The sequence below is a fragment of the Amblyomma mixtum genome, chromosome 8 (genome assembly GCF_055824585.1).
Source record: "Amblyomma mixtum isolate Tamu chromosome 8, ASM5582458v1, whole genome shotgun sequence".
Taxonomy (NCBI): domain Eukaryota; kingdom Metazoa; phylum Arthropoda; class Arachnida; order Ixodida; family Ixodidae; genus Amblyomma; species Amblyomma mixtum.
Window position 1 is genome coordinate 48,048,880 of NC_143019.1, and position 14,359 is coordinate 48,063,238.

The window sequence follows — 14,359 nt, forward strand, 5'->3', positions numbered from 1 at the left end:
AATTGTCTGCAGTGTATTTGCAGATATGAATGGTCTGCTGTGTTTATGCAGCTAAACCTTAACACTGAATTTCATTGTCCAGATTTTTATGCTTCAGCACTGCAGATGATCATGCAAGTTCTTGAAAAGTTCTTTTTGGATAGTTAACTCAGCGTTAAGGTTTCGCGAACAAAATCCTGCAAGAAACTGGTCGTAATTGCGTGATCGAGACTGCCAGTCGTCTTATGCATCACGACAAGTGTAAGGCCTGGTAGTGCACATCACCATGTGGTCAAATGCGAACCATCAGTGTGGGCTGAACCAAAGTGCTTTTAGTTGTTGTCAGATGATGCCACACATTGTAATAATTCATCAGCGTTATGCTGTCATTTTATTCTGAGTGTTCAAGGAAGCAACTCCGTCACACTGACGACTCCAAAACTGCCTTCGTTAGTAGAGGTCGTGTCCATTTTCACATCTGTGGGTGCCTCCATTGCCTCTACGAGTAACGCGTTACAAGAAATATAAATTGCCCAAACATTAGTCACAGCACTGGAAAAATTGGAATGCATCTTTTCTTTTTACACATTGCATATCCATGTATCTGTGTCCATATCCATGGACAGTGTGGATGAGATTGAGGACTTTCCGCAATGGACCACCACCCGTCCCAGCTTCTGGTCTTTTTTTTTCTTTTTTCCTGGTCGGCAACTTTGGGCTTTCTCTGAGGCTGCATTATTGCTGGTTCAGTGACCACTGATGGAAAACTGCCACTCTTCATTTTCGTGAAGCTAGGTTACCAGAAAATGCATTACTAACACTTCTAATGCTGTTGTAGTTGTATAATTTGGGTAGTTGCTAGTTCCTTTCATGCTACGCTCATTGAGACACCATGAATGATTCGTAATAAGCCTACTGGCTTTGTGACAACATATTGGTTCCAACACTGCGGTTCCTGTTCTTGTACAGTATGCGAGCCTTGCTTGTGCGTTTTAGACAGGAATAGCTAACAGCAGCTAGCAAGTTCATTTGTCTCTTGTCTTTGAGGTTTGTGTTGATTTTTTGGGGGAGCTGTTGGTGTAGCTTTGATGACCGCTCACCAATTCCGCTGTTCACCAGCTATGGAGGATTGCAGGATTGGAGGGCAGTCTGTGTGGCCGTGTTTGAGGGCGGGTGTTTTGTGCGTCTTGTGGCAGTCTGCAAGTGGATCCTGGCCAGTGTGTCCCAGTCCCCGAGTGCAGCGCCCCCGGAAATCTTCAGGGTGGTCCCCGTGGTGAGCACCTTGGCATCGTGCCTTTTCTGCTGTGCTGCCGACATTAGTGTGCTCCTGTCCTCCTGTCTTATAAGCATATACTTGAACTTTCCTCGTGTTAATAAGAGACACACTGTGGGTGGAAGAAATTCCTATTCCTCGGGCACTGTGTTCTTTTGTGTGACATTTTTAACTCCAAGTCACTCCAAGGAAATAAGTAAGTCACCTGCTGCTTAACAAACTCCAGTCAAACCAAAAGAAATAGAGAGAGAAAGCTGTAAAATCAAATTGTACTCAGAACTAAAGTTAGATGGAGTTGCCCTCAGTGGCTCTCAAAGTGCAAACTATGTGTTGCCTGCGTGACTTTTGTAAGCAGTTCCATCAAAAGGAGCACGCGAATTTCCGCTTGCCCGTTGAAAGCGAGAACAATCAACCGCTTGACTTCGTTAGAGCATGTCAGCATTTTTGAACCAAAGATGAGCCCGTAAGAGCTGCGCACTGGGAACCAGGAGGTCAAGATGAAGTGTGCAGAGTGTTTGTTTCAACTTTTACAGCTGTGCCAGATGCAGAGTGACCAGACGGACGAGGAGCTGCAGAAGGACTGCGCAGTGGCACTCGCCTTGCTGGGCAACGCATTGCTGCCTCCAGAGAGCATCCGGGCAGCTCTGGCTACCATAGGCGAGGTATGACCGCAGTGGCTCTTCAGCGTACCAGAGCCGAGTTTCTTTAGTAAGACAGCTGCGCCACGGTGGTGGTGATAGTTCAGCAATGAAGTTTGCTTTGCATTACTTTGCTGCAAGAAGTGCCGCCGTCTTGTTTCTGTGCGATGCAGGTGGTGCAGAGCCCGCACTGGCACTCGCGGGCTGCCAGCTGCAACCTGCTGCAGTTCCTGGTGTTCACCAACCTGTTCACCATGCAGAGCTGCCAGGAGTGGCGAGACACCGTTGTAGGCCACACCCTGGCCCTGCTCAAAGACGAGCGCCTCGAGGTGCGTATGTCGGGAACGCGGATCATGGCAGGAGAAGGATTGTTAGCTTGCGTAGTGTAGGGGACCCCCAGCAATATTGAAAACACTTCCTTTGGAAACGTACGTCATTGTAAAATCGAGGGGAGTTTTGTAAAGGAAATCTTTGCTCACTCCTTCGCCCTGTAGAGGAAATCACTGTCCAGTCCTTTCCTTCCCTCACTTAGTGCAAGAAGTTTCAAGAAGTTTTTGAGTTTTTTTTTTCATGCGATCTTGCTGGGAGGTTTCATCGTTCGTATAGATGCTTGTCTAGACTGATGCCGCCACTTTCTGCATTAGTTTTCCTTTCTGGAGGAGTGCCAGTGCTAAGTGCCCTGTGAACAAAATAAGCTGCAAATCGCAATCTCTTGCTGAGTTTTCTTTGAAAATGAGTCGGGGAGAAGTTTGCTTATGAGGAGGACCTTGTTGATGTTGCCGCCGAAGGGTCCCACATCTTTGTATCGGGAAGCATCAAGAAGGAAACTAAGCTCAGTGAAAATAACCTGCGCTCTTACCTCACAACATAAATGTTAGAAATAAAATGACAAAGACTTTGACAGTTAAGATTCAGTAGACAAAGTAGTTGTCTCTTTTTGTATTGCTCGATTGGTGCCGAACAGACAGGATATGGTAGAAGAGTGCTGCTGGAATGAAATGAATGCTCACTCACTCCCCATCTTTTCATGCTTGTTTTTTTATGTTATGCTCGCTGTTTTTATGATATGAAGATGCCTGTAACATGTGCAGGTGTTACAGGGCTTTTTTTATTTTATTATTTTTATGGGTGGGCAGATCTGTGAATGTGAGGTTGGGTGTGGAATGATTGTTTTTCCAGGTTCGTGAGACGGCAGGTGAGACCCTTGGCGGCCTGCTCCACTGCGAGTTCCTCAAGGTCACGGATGAGCTTCTGGTTAGTGATTGCAGTGGTTTCCTCTGTCTGGCTTGCTACGATTTCTGACTGCATACTATTTGGTTTTTGCTAAAGTTACAGTTAGGAGCTGCATGCTACAGTTTTCGTTCATGGCACCTGTTATGGCAACAAGCTTGTTATACACAGTGGTGTAGGCTGAGACAATATTATCGTTGCTTTTTTTAAAGGGTCATAGTTTTTTACTAAAGACATCGCGGTGTTGAGTTTTGCTGTGGAATGTGTGAAATTGTTGTTTTTTTTTTACTCATTAGTTACTTGTGGATAAGCCACCATGAGATTGCTGCTGTTTTAAGACTTTTTATGTAGATGGGAGACCTTACAGTGTTGACCAGGTACCATATTTGAGTAAGAAAAGTATGAAATGTTCAGAAAAGGTTTGTCTTTGTTTGTCATTGTTATCTAGCATACAGCACTTGCTATGTTATGACAGTTATCTCAGTGCACCTCACTATGTAGCTTAATGTGCTCTACAATTTTGAGGAGAAAAAAAATGAAATGGCCATGTAAGATTGGAATATTTTTTCATACTTGAAGCAAGGTTGATGCAAGATTGAAGTAAAGAAATGCACTGATCGGCTGGAGTAGTGCTATAAGGTACCTAGGAAAATGTTCAGGGCAGATTTTTTTCTTTATCTGAATGATAGTTTTCTTTCATGAGTAAGCTGCACTAAGTGAACTGCAGATTTTCACACACTTGACATTTTTCTTTTTACTTTTTTTTTTTTTTTCACCGATTGTGCTGACTGATAACATTGAGTTCCACTTTGTGCCGTGAAGTTCTCTCTAAGGCAGGTGTTTTGTGCGAAGGAATATAGCATGTACTATACTCAGGCATCGTGTTTTCAAGCTGCACTTGTGGGCTAGCCCGCAGTTGTGTGCAGTGCAGTCTGCATTTGCACATTGTACGTGTAGTTTGTACACATTGTACATTGTATGTGTAGTTTGTACACATTGTACATGTAGCGTGCTGTGGTATGTGTGCTCATGCAGGCAGTGTTCAAGGCCCAGTGCATGCACAAGAAGCGGAAGAAGCGTGCTGGTGGCGGTGCCCGAACACCATTGGAGCCCTGCGACATCATCGTACGGCATGCGGGCATCCTGGGCTTGTGCGCGTGCATCAACGCCTACCCCTACGACGTGCCACCCTTCATGCCTGAGGTCCTTGTCCTCCTCGGAGATCACCTGAATGAGCCACAGCCGATCCCGGTAACTCTCTCTCTCTTCTTCGCTCTTTCCTCTTCACTGTGCTTTGAGGTTTTGCACCGCACGCTGATGACATGAGAAACGAATGGATGAATGAAGTCGTTTGTTAACTTTCTCAACGTTCCCAGCATTTTCTTTCTTATAGGTAGTACGTAGTTCATCTGCCTCAATTGCTACTAATTGTCATTCTCTCAGATTGGAAGTTTGATACCAAATATGCGGGTTATCTTGGATGTGAGTGCATAAACCATTACATTGCTGCTGTTTTAAGGCTTTTTATGTTGGTGAGAGACCTTACAGTGTTGTCTGGGTACCATGTTTGAGTAAGAAAAGTATGTAATGTTCAGAAAAGGTTTGTCTCTGTTTGTCATTGTTATCTAGCATGCAACACTTGCTATGTTATGACGGTTATCTCACTGCACCTCACTATGTAGCTTAATGTGCTCTGCAAATTCAGGAGAAAAAAATTGAAATGGTCATGTAAGATTGGAATGTTTTTTCATACTTGAAGCAAAATTGATACAAGATTGAAGTAAAGAAATGCACTGATGGGCTGGAATAGCACTATAAAGTGCATAGGAAAATGTTCAGGACATATTTTTTTCTTTATCTGAATACTAGTTATACCATTGTTTTCGTTTTCTTTCATTAGTAAGCTATCTTATCTTATCTTGTCTTGGATGTGAGTGCCATTTAGTCAACAGTACTTAGCATTAGTTGCAAAGGATTGGAAATGCCAGGATCCCGTAAGATACCAGGGACGTACAGTTTGGTACCAAAGTTCCTAGTTTTGAATTTAGAATAAAGATTACAGTAGGTTTGGTTGGTTGGTTTGGTTTATGGGGTTTAACATCCCAAAGCGACTGAGGCTATGAGAGACGCTGTAGTGGAGGGCTCCGGAAATTTCGACCACCTGGGGTTCTTTAGCGTGCACTGACATCGCACAGTACACAGTAGGACACAACTTTATAAACCTGCAGTTGTCAACACTGAGTTACGGTCCGCGGCATCCCGTATTATTCCGCTAGCCAATCACAACAGCAAATGAAATCGGCTTTTTAACAAGCCAGGTACCAAAGTTCTACAGTGGAACCTCGATTATACGTCCCCCGGTCATGCGATGACCCGCATTTTACGACGAATTTGTGCGGTCCCGGCAAAACCCCCATAGAGACAATGCATTAAAAACCTCGGTTATACGACGCAAATTTTAGAAGAACCCCGCTTCGTACGACGGCTGGCTCGTACCGTCCGTCGAAAAAGGCTGTCAGCAAACGCAGGCCGGGATGTACCGTATTTTCGCGATTCTAAGCACCCCCCCCCCCCCCTATTTTCGGAAAAAAATTTCTGAAAAAAAAAAAACTGCATGCGAATCTAAGCACCCCCGTTTTTGCGCGGAAGAGAGCGTTGCCGAGGCCGCCAAGTGCACTTGCTCTCTTTTTCGTCGAGCCTGTGCAGTCGGAGTCCCAAGGAGGCGCGGCCTGCGTGTTGTCGTTGCGACTGAGAGAAGGATGAAAAGGAAAGCGCACGGGCCCGCCTACTGGCGTGAGCCAAGCCACCACCGCTGCCGAGGAGAGTTAAAAGATCAGAGGAAAGATAAAGAGAAAAGATAAGACGCGCGTCCCAGCAACAGATGCGTCTGCAGGAGCCGACGCTGATGAAAAAACAGATAAGCGGGCGAGGCCGCGCTCGCCCAAGCGAGGACAGCGGCGTCCACGGCGCTTTTTGTAATGGAAGTAATGGATGCTTGTGCCCCACGATAAAACTTCCGAAGTGGACAACGATGCAGAGGTTTGCGCTCCCATTCCTAGTTACGCGGACGTGTTGCAGAGCGTCGACAACATCCGGCGCTTTGCTTGCGCGCGCAACGATGTTGGCGGCCTACTGCCAGACGTGGCAGCCCTTGAAAGAAAGTTGATGCGCCGAGGTTGGGCAAAGGTGCAAAAAAAAAAAAAATTACCGATTTTTTAAACGGTAATAAAGATTTTTTTGCAAATCTGTTTCAAACAAATGCTGGGTTTTGTCTTTTTTAATCTGATTGGCGTACTTGCCGCGGGCTTGAAGCCGGTCAACAGTTTTCGGCGCAAGGCCGAGCGCCACTGGCCGCATTCTTTGATTTTCGATTATACGACACCCGGATTATACGACGGTTTCGCGCGGTCCCCTGAACGTCGTATAATCGAGGTTCCACTGTAGTTAATTTTTTTTCTCATGATTAGCTTTTGGTTTAGGTAACAAGGGAAGTTTTAACAACGGAATAATTATTTGTCATGGAGGAATTTTGCGTGGCGGCACTGATTGAGGCCGGAGCTTCACTGCTGGCTTAAAGGTGCACTGAAGAGGAGCCTGAACTCGTCGTTTTGCCGCGGGAATGCGATTTACACGTTCCCAGCATTCTTGGAAACTTCGACTTATTGCCCTGTGCGGCCGATTTCCCTAGTTAAATCGGATTAACGTCTGGCTCCCGCCTTTTTTTTTTTTTAATTCCCGCATACGGTGGGAGGAGTCAACCAACAACGCATGGAGTGCCTTTCAGGCAGTCACGTGGCGACTTTGCTTTCGCTTTTATTTAGTTTATTTTAGGTTTCCGCGAATAAATAGGTCTAGTCAGAGACTACATAGCTGCAAATTAGGCCCGCGGAAATAAAAACACGCATGGACTCTTTGCTTTCACCGATCACTACGTATCACTCTGCCGATGGCAGAGTGTCCCACCATTTGCAGGGAATTAAAAAAAAAAAAAGGCGGGAGCCTGACAGTAGGGAAATCGGCCACACAGGGCAATAATTCGAGGTTTCCAAGAACGCTCGGAACGTGTAGATTAAGCTGGAACGTGTAGATTAAGTTCAGCGGTAAAAATACGAGCTCAGATTTCTCTTCAGTGCACATTTACGTTGTATCCGACTATAGTAGTGATAGCCTTGAGCTGTGAAAGAATGTGAACGTTAGAATCGGAAACATAGCGCTGGAGAGCCGGGGATGTGCACTTATCACTGCCTCTTTCTTTCTTCTCGCAAAAGGCCACCATCAAAAAGACGCTGTCGAACTTCCGCCGAACTCACCACGATAACTGGCGCGACCACAAGGTCAAATTCACGGACGACCAGCTGGCGGTGATCACAGACTTGCTGGTCTCTCCCAGCTACTACGCCTAGATGCCCGGCTACTCAGTGCCTCTCAAAGCCGGCCGCATCTCGGCGCTGTATTAATTTGTGTATATGCCAAGCGACTCTTTTTTTTATTGCCAGGCCCGGGAACAAGCGGTGGGTGATTGTGTGACGAGCTGTGAGGAAGAAGAGTGTGTTCTATACTGTGCCTCATATAGCAATTTTTTTCACGGGTGCATTATTTTGTGGGCACCTACAGTACGCAAATAAGTAAATAAATTACCTGTCAAGAGACTCTACAAGGGGTGTGGAAACGAATCAGTGTGAGTAGCATTTTGGTTTTCCCCTTGGGGAAATGTGTATTGTGGTACTGTTATACAAACGTGAATAAAGAGTTGTTTTTATAAAAGCCACATTTGTGCATGGATCAGAGTTGTGCAACTTTTGTGACATCGGTATAGACTACAAAAAAAAAACAGGTTGTGCCATTGTGTGTGTGGTAAGATAAGTGCATCTAAAGAGGACTTTTAGGGCATGAGACTGAATAAATATGAAGGGACTGGCAAAGATAGTGTGCTGTATGTTTTTCACAAAAGAAGGAATTTTGACGGTGATGCTCAAATTTATGGTACAAAATACGTTGTGAAATGTGTTGCCGCAAGGCTAACAGTCATGTGCAGTTTGCATGACAAATTCTGGGTGGATGCGTTGTGCACTTAGCATTATCCCACAATTATCCCCGCGTAATTGTGCTGTGTAGAGCCTTTTTGATGCGTTTTTCTTAGGACCAGTGAAAAACGATGCAAGAGCTTGGAAACCACCCGAATGATTAAAGGCAGCATACATTTAATTGTGGAACTGCTTCTTTTAGTATGACTGTATTAATGTTAATATGACTCTAATAAAGGCTTCCACAAACACTCTCGTAATCTGGCTTTTGCCCATAGCCAAGTGCATGGCAGCTGTGATCTCTTTGGTTGATCTTGAAGTGGCTAGTCGTGAAGCTTTATATGTTGTTCTCGAAATCACAGAGCCAGTCACTGACACACTGCCCAGTTTGACCAATTCTTTACATGTGAACTTTCACAAGATAGTGGACTTAAGTAAACTACCCCCTTGACAAAAAGCATAAAATCATTTTTTTGTGGTTTTGAATAAAAATTTCACCAGGTTGCTTTTCCTGTGTTATTAGGCTGGCATTTCATGATTTGTAGTATGGTACTGGACGGCTAGCTTGTGTCACATGTCAGTTTGCTGAACTGCACAGGTTGTAAAAAGGCCCATATTCTAATACCAGTCTCTCGAGGGGAAACTTGAATATTGGCCTGGAGGTCCGTGCTGCAGACAATATTTCCTTCGAACAGCTAGATTGAGCCCATTAGACCACATGTTGGGCAATATGGGCTCCGACGCTGACTTGAGATAGCAACCTGGACCAGGGTTGGAAAATAAATTTTTTTCTCTCTCTCTCTTTCACATGTTATGAAATTTTTGAACGATGACTTGTGAAGTGGTAGGGCTGAAAAGTAAGTTCCAGAGTTTGGTTTTCTGTTCTGTAACTGCACATTTGCTGCTGTGTATCATGATGAGTTTCGTTGTTGGAAAGCACAAACCACACAACACTAAGAAGTATCAGTAATGAAAGTTCTTCTCCACTGCCATGAACCACATTATAAATGGGCACCACTTATACGTTTCTGATCATGTAAAGCAATGAGTGCACTTTTCTGTGCTTGTAATCAACTACTGTTTCAGCGCATGCAACGCAGTAGTGTGATGTGGAGGTCTGTTCAGTATGGAGTACTTTCTGTCTAATACGTACATGAAGTTCCATTGGTGGACCAATTGCACATGTTGCAGCAGCAAGCCTCTCAGCTTCACAACTTAATCCAGCTACCCAGACCTGTGAATAATGAAATTTTTTCTCCCACTTCTGTCTCTCCCCCCCGTGATGTCTTCAAAATTCATGTCTTGATGTCATATCAATAACCAAAATTATGATGTCACTTAAATTGGCACGGAAGTTGCTGCTAGTGACAAAAGATGACTGATGGTCGAATATAACTGACACACAGTGCTGACAGTCTTGCCAGTGTGTTCACAATGGATCACACCAATGGATTACATAACAGCTGTGGATTGCCATATCGACTTCCAAACCTGCACTGCATTAGGTGAAAGGAACAAGCAGCCGCTCCCAGCATTGCGAGGTTGCTGCCCCTAAGCCGAAAAAAAAATATACCAATTAAGTGGTTTCAACTGGTTCCAGCTGTGCTTTTAGAAATTCGCCTTTTTTGACTGACATGTAACGGACGTCGACACCCCTGAAACTCCGAAGCTCTGAAACGGTGAGGAGGAAAGATATTTTCACCCTACGCTGGTCATGCTACGCTAAAGCTGCACTGCAGTGCCCAGAAGCTAACGCGTAGGTTGGGATCTTAGGAAAGACCCTTTTCGAAGCCTCGAAGTCGGCTTTTCTGCTCAGCAAAGCCTTCATGGCGGCGTGGCCATATACTCAGCATTGCATTTAATTTTGCTGAGCTTTCTTTGTTTTATTTTTATAGCATTCGGTGGGTACTTGTTACAGTCACGCGGAATTTGAGCGCTACGCTGCGTGGAAGAGCGCGGTCACAGCTATAATATAGAAGTTCGCAATATGCAGGGAAGTTTACTTCGCCCGTTTTGGCCGAGACTACATTGGTTGAGCGACTGAGTTTCGGACTTTTTCCGGTCTTTGAGAGCCCCCAACAAAGCACTAAATGCATGAATGCTACCTTGAAATGTTTTGCCTTCTGTTTTCTTTTTTAAGAGCGCGCTAACCGCTACATGACTCGTAACTCGTATCATGAGTATGTTAAAAAAACTTCTGGTTTGTGAGTCATCAAGGCAGAATAATAGTTATGCGAATATAATGACAACACACAATCGGTAGTGGTGAGAAACACGCTAGAGTTATCGCTTGAAAACTTTTCGATTGCCGCTGTTAACGCCGACATCCGCAGGGAGTCGCAGCAATCGAATCAAAATGGCCACGTGCGACCGGTAGGTGACATTAGCTTCCTTCGCAACCGTAATTTTTGTATAAATATCGACCAGGTACTGCATTGTTCGTGCTACGGCTCTTGCTAAGAACACTCTGAGTCTCGCAGGCACTCCCCAGCTTGTCTAGATCATCGTGAGCAAGCCTGCTCACGCGAGAGCTGCGGTTTAATACCGGCTTATTTTACACGTTATCATAACGCCACCTGACATCAGCTCCCCCTGCTCCCAGGTCCGGCAGCGGTGATTGTACTACGCTGCCGTGGCGTGCCGGCAAGCTAGAGCTTGATAAAGCACCCGGGCTCTTACATGTGCATGAAGTCCGACCCCAAAGCCAATAACGAGACGAATTTCACAGTGGTTTTGCAGTGCCTGCCCTGGCTTGTCGCTTTTGGTTTAGCGTCATCAATGCTATGGTTTTCCTTGTTTCCAGGAGAAGAGCCATGCTAAGGCTCGCTGTACTTTTCGTCGTGCTGGGACACGTCTCGCTGGTCGACAGGGGGAATTTCAAGACTTGCAACGACAGTGGTTTCTGCAAGTAAGTACGACGTTTCTTTTATTTTTGTTATTTTGCTTCGTCGCAAACACCACCCCCGTCGACGCAACTCGCCGGAGATCTCCAGCTCGGTGCGCACCTCGTGGATACATGTCATTATTCTGTGGTTTAGAGCTGAGTAATGAAGAATATTGCTTGCGAACTCGAGAAGTGGCGCTTGCGCATTTTACAGCCGAGGTTTACGTGTCGCGTCGGGAACGGGTTTACAACACATGGCTGTTAGCTCCTAGTTGATAAGCGCTGTGAGGCGCGCTCTCTGTTGAGCTTTCGGGCGTGTTCCAGACATCACATTCCAAGTTGCCCCTGAAGAAAATTGCATTGTTGTAACTGGCATGATTTTAGTAGTTATGACTAAGGGTAGGGGGAAAAAAAAGCGCTTGTTTCTTAATAAGTTCTATTTTAACGAGAAAAAAGTTGGTTATTGAATATTCCGCGAAAACTTAGTGAGGGCTGCAGCCAGAAAATAACTGAAAAGCTTTAAATGTAAAGCTTTAACAGAAAAGTACCAACTTAGCTGTAGTTTTTTCGCAAAGATTGCAGCAATGCAAGAGATCAGTCTTCAGAGGACAAAAAAATGGCAGTGAATTTTTCCTTTGCAGCACTGACATTTGTCACACTATCAGCTCATCAACACATGAGTAGACTGCGTGAGGCTATATTGTCTGTAAAGTTATTTTCTTAACGAATGCTTTGAACGCGCATTACTGTTGTGTAAGTCCGATATTCCCTTGTGTGGTATACCAGTGGCTGGATTGCCTTGGTGCATCTCTTGGGCTCCACAAAGCTGCATGGTTTTGGTTATATTGAGTTTAAGTGAGGAAATTTCATTTTCAGTTCGTCATGTGGCACACTCCACAACCATGGAGTTATTATTTGAAGGCTTGATACCTGCCTAAAGGAAGGCATGGGTACAATAGGTACATTCTTTCGATGTCATGGCTTCCTTGAGCATTGCTATAGAAAGCTTCGGCATTGGTGCTGGTTGATAACGGCCTGTAAAAAGCATGTAGCTACTGTCGTTAAAAGGAGTGGTAGTTTTGTTCTTGCACGATATGAAACATTTATGATGAGTCATGCCTCTCTTTTGCAGACGTAACCGCAACACCAAACCTGGCGAGTCCCCGTACAATGTACAGCTGCCCACCGTCAAGTCCACATCGCCAAGTCGAGTGGAGGCCGAAGTGATCAATAGCAAGAATGGCGTCGTGCTGAAGCTGGAGCTCATCGCCCTTGAAGAAGGGGTCCTCCGGATGCGGCTCAATGAAGCGACATCGGCCGTTGCTCGCTTCGAGCCAAAGGAGGCACTTCTTGATAGCATCCAGGAATCCGAGTAAATTTATTTTCTTTTTGGTTTTTGGGGATGTCAGTGGACATTTTCTGTCAAGGTGTGTGTAAAGTGAGGTAGAGACTGATCATTGCTTCTAAGACCGGCTAGGTAGAAGACTTTCTGAGTGCTTGTTGAACTCTAAATGTAGATGTTGTTAATGTCAAATTATTGAAACGTTGAAACATATCTTAGGCATGTTCTTAGTCCTTATTTTGTGCTTTTCTGTAGTGAAGTGCGTGTGAGTGCGCTGCTTCATTCATGCATTGATTACTTGTGTAGTCATGCAGGATATTAGTTTAAATGCGATTTGTCCATATTATACAGTATTTACATATACCATTTACCCAATTCTGACATGCCGCCGCGGTGGCTTACTGGTTATGGTGCTCGGCTGCTGGCCCGAAAGACGCGGGTTCGATCCCGACCACGGCGGTTGAATTTCTTTGGAGGAGAAATTCGAGGCCCATGTACTGTGCGATGTCAGTGCACGTTAAAGAACCCCAGGGGGTCGAAATTTCCGGAGCCCTCCACTACGGCGTCTCTCATAGCCTTAGTCGCTTTGGGACGTTAAACCCCATAAACCAACCTATTGACACGTTGAAACATATCTTAGTCATGTTCTTAGCCCTTCTTTTGTGCTTTCCTGTAGTGAAGTGAAGTAAGTGTTAGTGCGCTGCTTCATTCATGCATTGATTACTTGTGTAGTCATGCAGGATATTGAGTTCAGATGTGATTGGTCCGTTTTATACAGTATTTACATATACCATTTGTTCTGACATGCATTTTTTTCATGAAATTCAGAGCTCGAAAAGGCACATGCATTACGGTCGGATACGAAAGCCAGAACCCTGTTAAAAATAGGTGCATTATAAATCAGCTGCATGTAATGGACCAGATGCACATTATAAATCGAGTGTGCTTTAGCAATCTGGTGTACCTTAGAAAATGGGGGTGTGTTGGAATTGGATGCTGCTGTTCAATTTCATCAGCAACTGGTGCAGGTTGTTCTAGAAGGGGTTGTTCTAGGTGGGCGGATGAGATTAAGAAGTTTGCGGGGATACAGTGGCGGCAACTGACAAAGGACAGGGTTAATTGGAGAGACATGGGAGAGGCCTTTGCCCTGCAGGGGGTGCAGTCAGGCTGATTATGATGATGATGATGATGATGATGATGATGCACATACAAAAAGATGTGTATGCATCTTGGGCTTGTTTACAGTGATGTTGATAATTTCCCAGTTTTCTTTGCTAATGGTCTCACATTTGCTTTATTCCAAGTGCAGTAGGCCAAGAGTGAAGGTGGACTATTCGGATATGAGTGTATTTAAAATGTTAAAGGACTGTCATTCTGTTTGAAAAATTCAGGCCTGCAATTTAAAAGCAGAAGGAATTGAAGCCTAATTTGCCACTTGAAGGATCACCATCATTGCATTTTTTTTTTTGTCAGATATTTGAATCATTGTATAACAACATAGTCTGAATGCCATCATTTAAGCTGTTGCTCCTGCTGCGAGTAGTATATCATTATAATGTACTGGAATCGATTTTTTTTTTCTTGTTTGAAGAGCACTTGGTGAACAGCAAATGCAGCACTTTGGGTTTTTAAAACTTACTGTCAGCAGAAAGGTGCACTGTGACTTGTTGCTTTTTTTTTTGTCGGCGTTCTACTGACTGTTTTTTTTTTCTTTTCTTGGGGAGGGGGGGGGGGACTGGAAAGACCTGATAGTAGCGAGTGCTTATTGTGGGGGGGCTGGTTTCTGTGCTTGGTGCAGTCTGAAGCTGGAAGGCAAGGACGACAGCTCCTTCACGGTGACCTTTGGGAAGCACCGGGCTGTGGTGCGCGCAACCCCTCTTGTGGTGGAACTCTACTCCAATGGGCAGCTTGTCATGGTGGCCAACGCACGAGGGCTTCTGCGCTTCGAGCATTACAGGCCACGGGACACCCCGTAAGCAGACAGCCAGT

At 45.0% G+C, this 14,359-nt stretch overlaps 2 protein-coding genes across 4 annotated transcripts in view; both read left to right on the forward strand.

The window, feature by feature from the left end:
- Nucleotides 1-8,395, forward strand: part of LOC149332330 (proteasome activator complex subunit 4A-like) — a 49,322-nt gene extending 40,927 nt beyond the window's left edge. Inside the window, exons 35-40 of the mRNA XM_089557217.1 lie at nucleotides 1,176-1,252; nucleotides 1,786-1,914; nucleotides 2,064-2,219; nucleotides 3,070-3,144; nucleotides 4,156-4,371; nucleotides 7,389-8,395. Coding sequence (XP_089413343.1) covers nucleotides 1,176-1,252; nucleotides 1,786-1,914; nucleotides 2,064-2,219; nucleotides 3,070-3,144; nucleotides 4,156-4,371; nucleotides 7,389-7,523 — 788 coding nt within the window. The 3' untranslated portion in view covers nucleotides 7,524-8,395. The remainder of the gene's footprint in view (nucleotides 1-1,175; nucleotides 1,253-1,785; nucleotides 1,915-2,063; nucleotides 2,220-3,069; nucleotides 3,145-4,155; nucleotides 4,372-7,388) is intronic.
- A 2,099-nt stretch (nucleotides 8,396-10,494) lies between these two features.
- The window catches only part of GCS2alpha (glucosidase 2 subunit alpha), a 42,961-nt gene continuing 39,096 nt past the window's right edge, over nucleotides 10,495-14,359 (forward strand). For 2 of the 3 annotated variants that reach the window (XM_089557218.1, XM_089557219.1), the window contains exons 1-4: nucleotides 10,498-10,517; nucleotides 10,948-11,052; nucleotides 12,161-12,400; nucleotides 14,169-14,342. In XM_089557218.1, the coding sequence (XP_089413344.1) occupies nucleotides 10,501-10,517; nucleotides 10,948-11,052; nucleotides 12,161-12,400; nucleotides 14,169-14,342 (536 nt within the window). In that variant the 5' untranslated portion in view covers nucleotides 10,498-10,500. Of the gene's footprint in view, nucleotides 10,518-10,947; nucleotides 11,053-12,160; nucleotides 12,401-14,168; nucleotides 14,343-14,359 lie in introns of all 3 variants that reach the window. The other variant, XM_089557220.1, reaches the window with a different exon arrangement.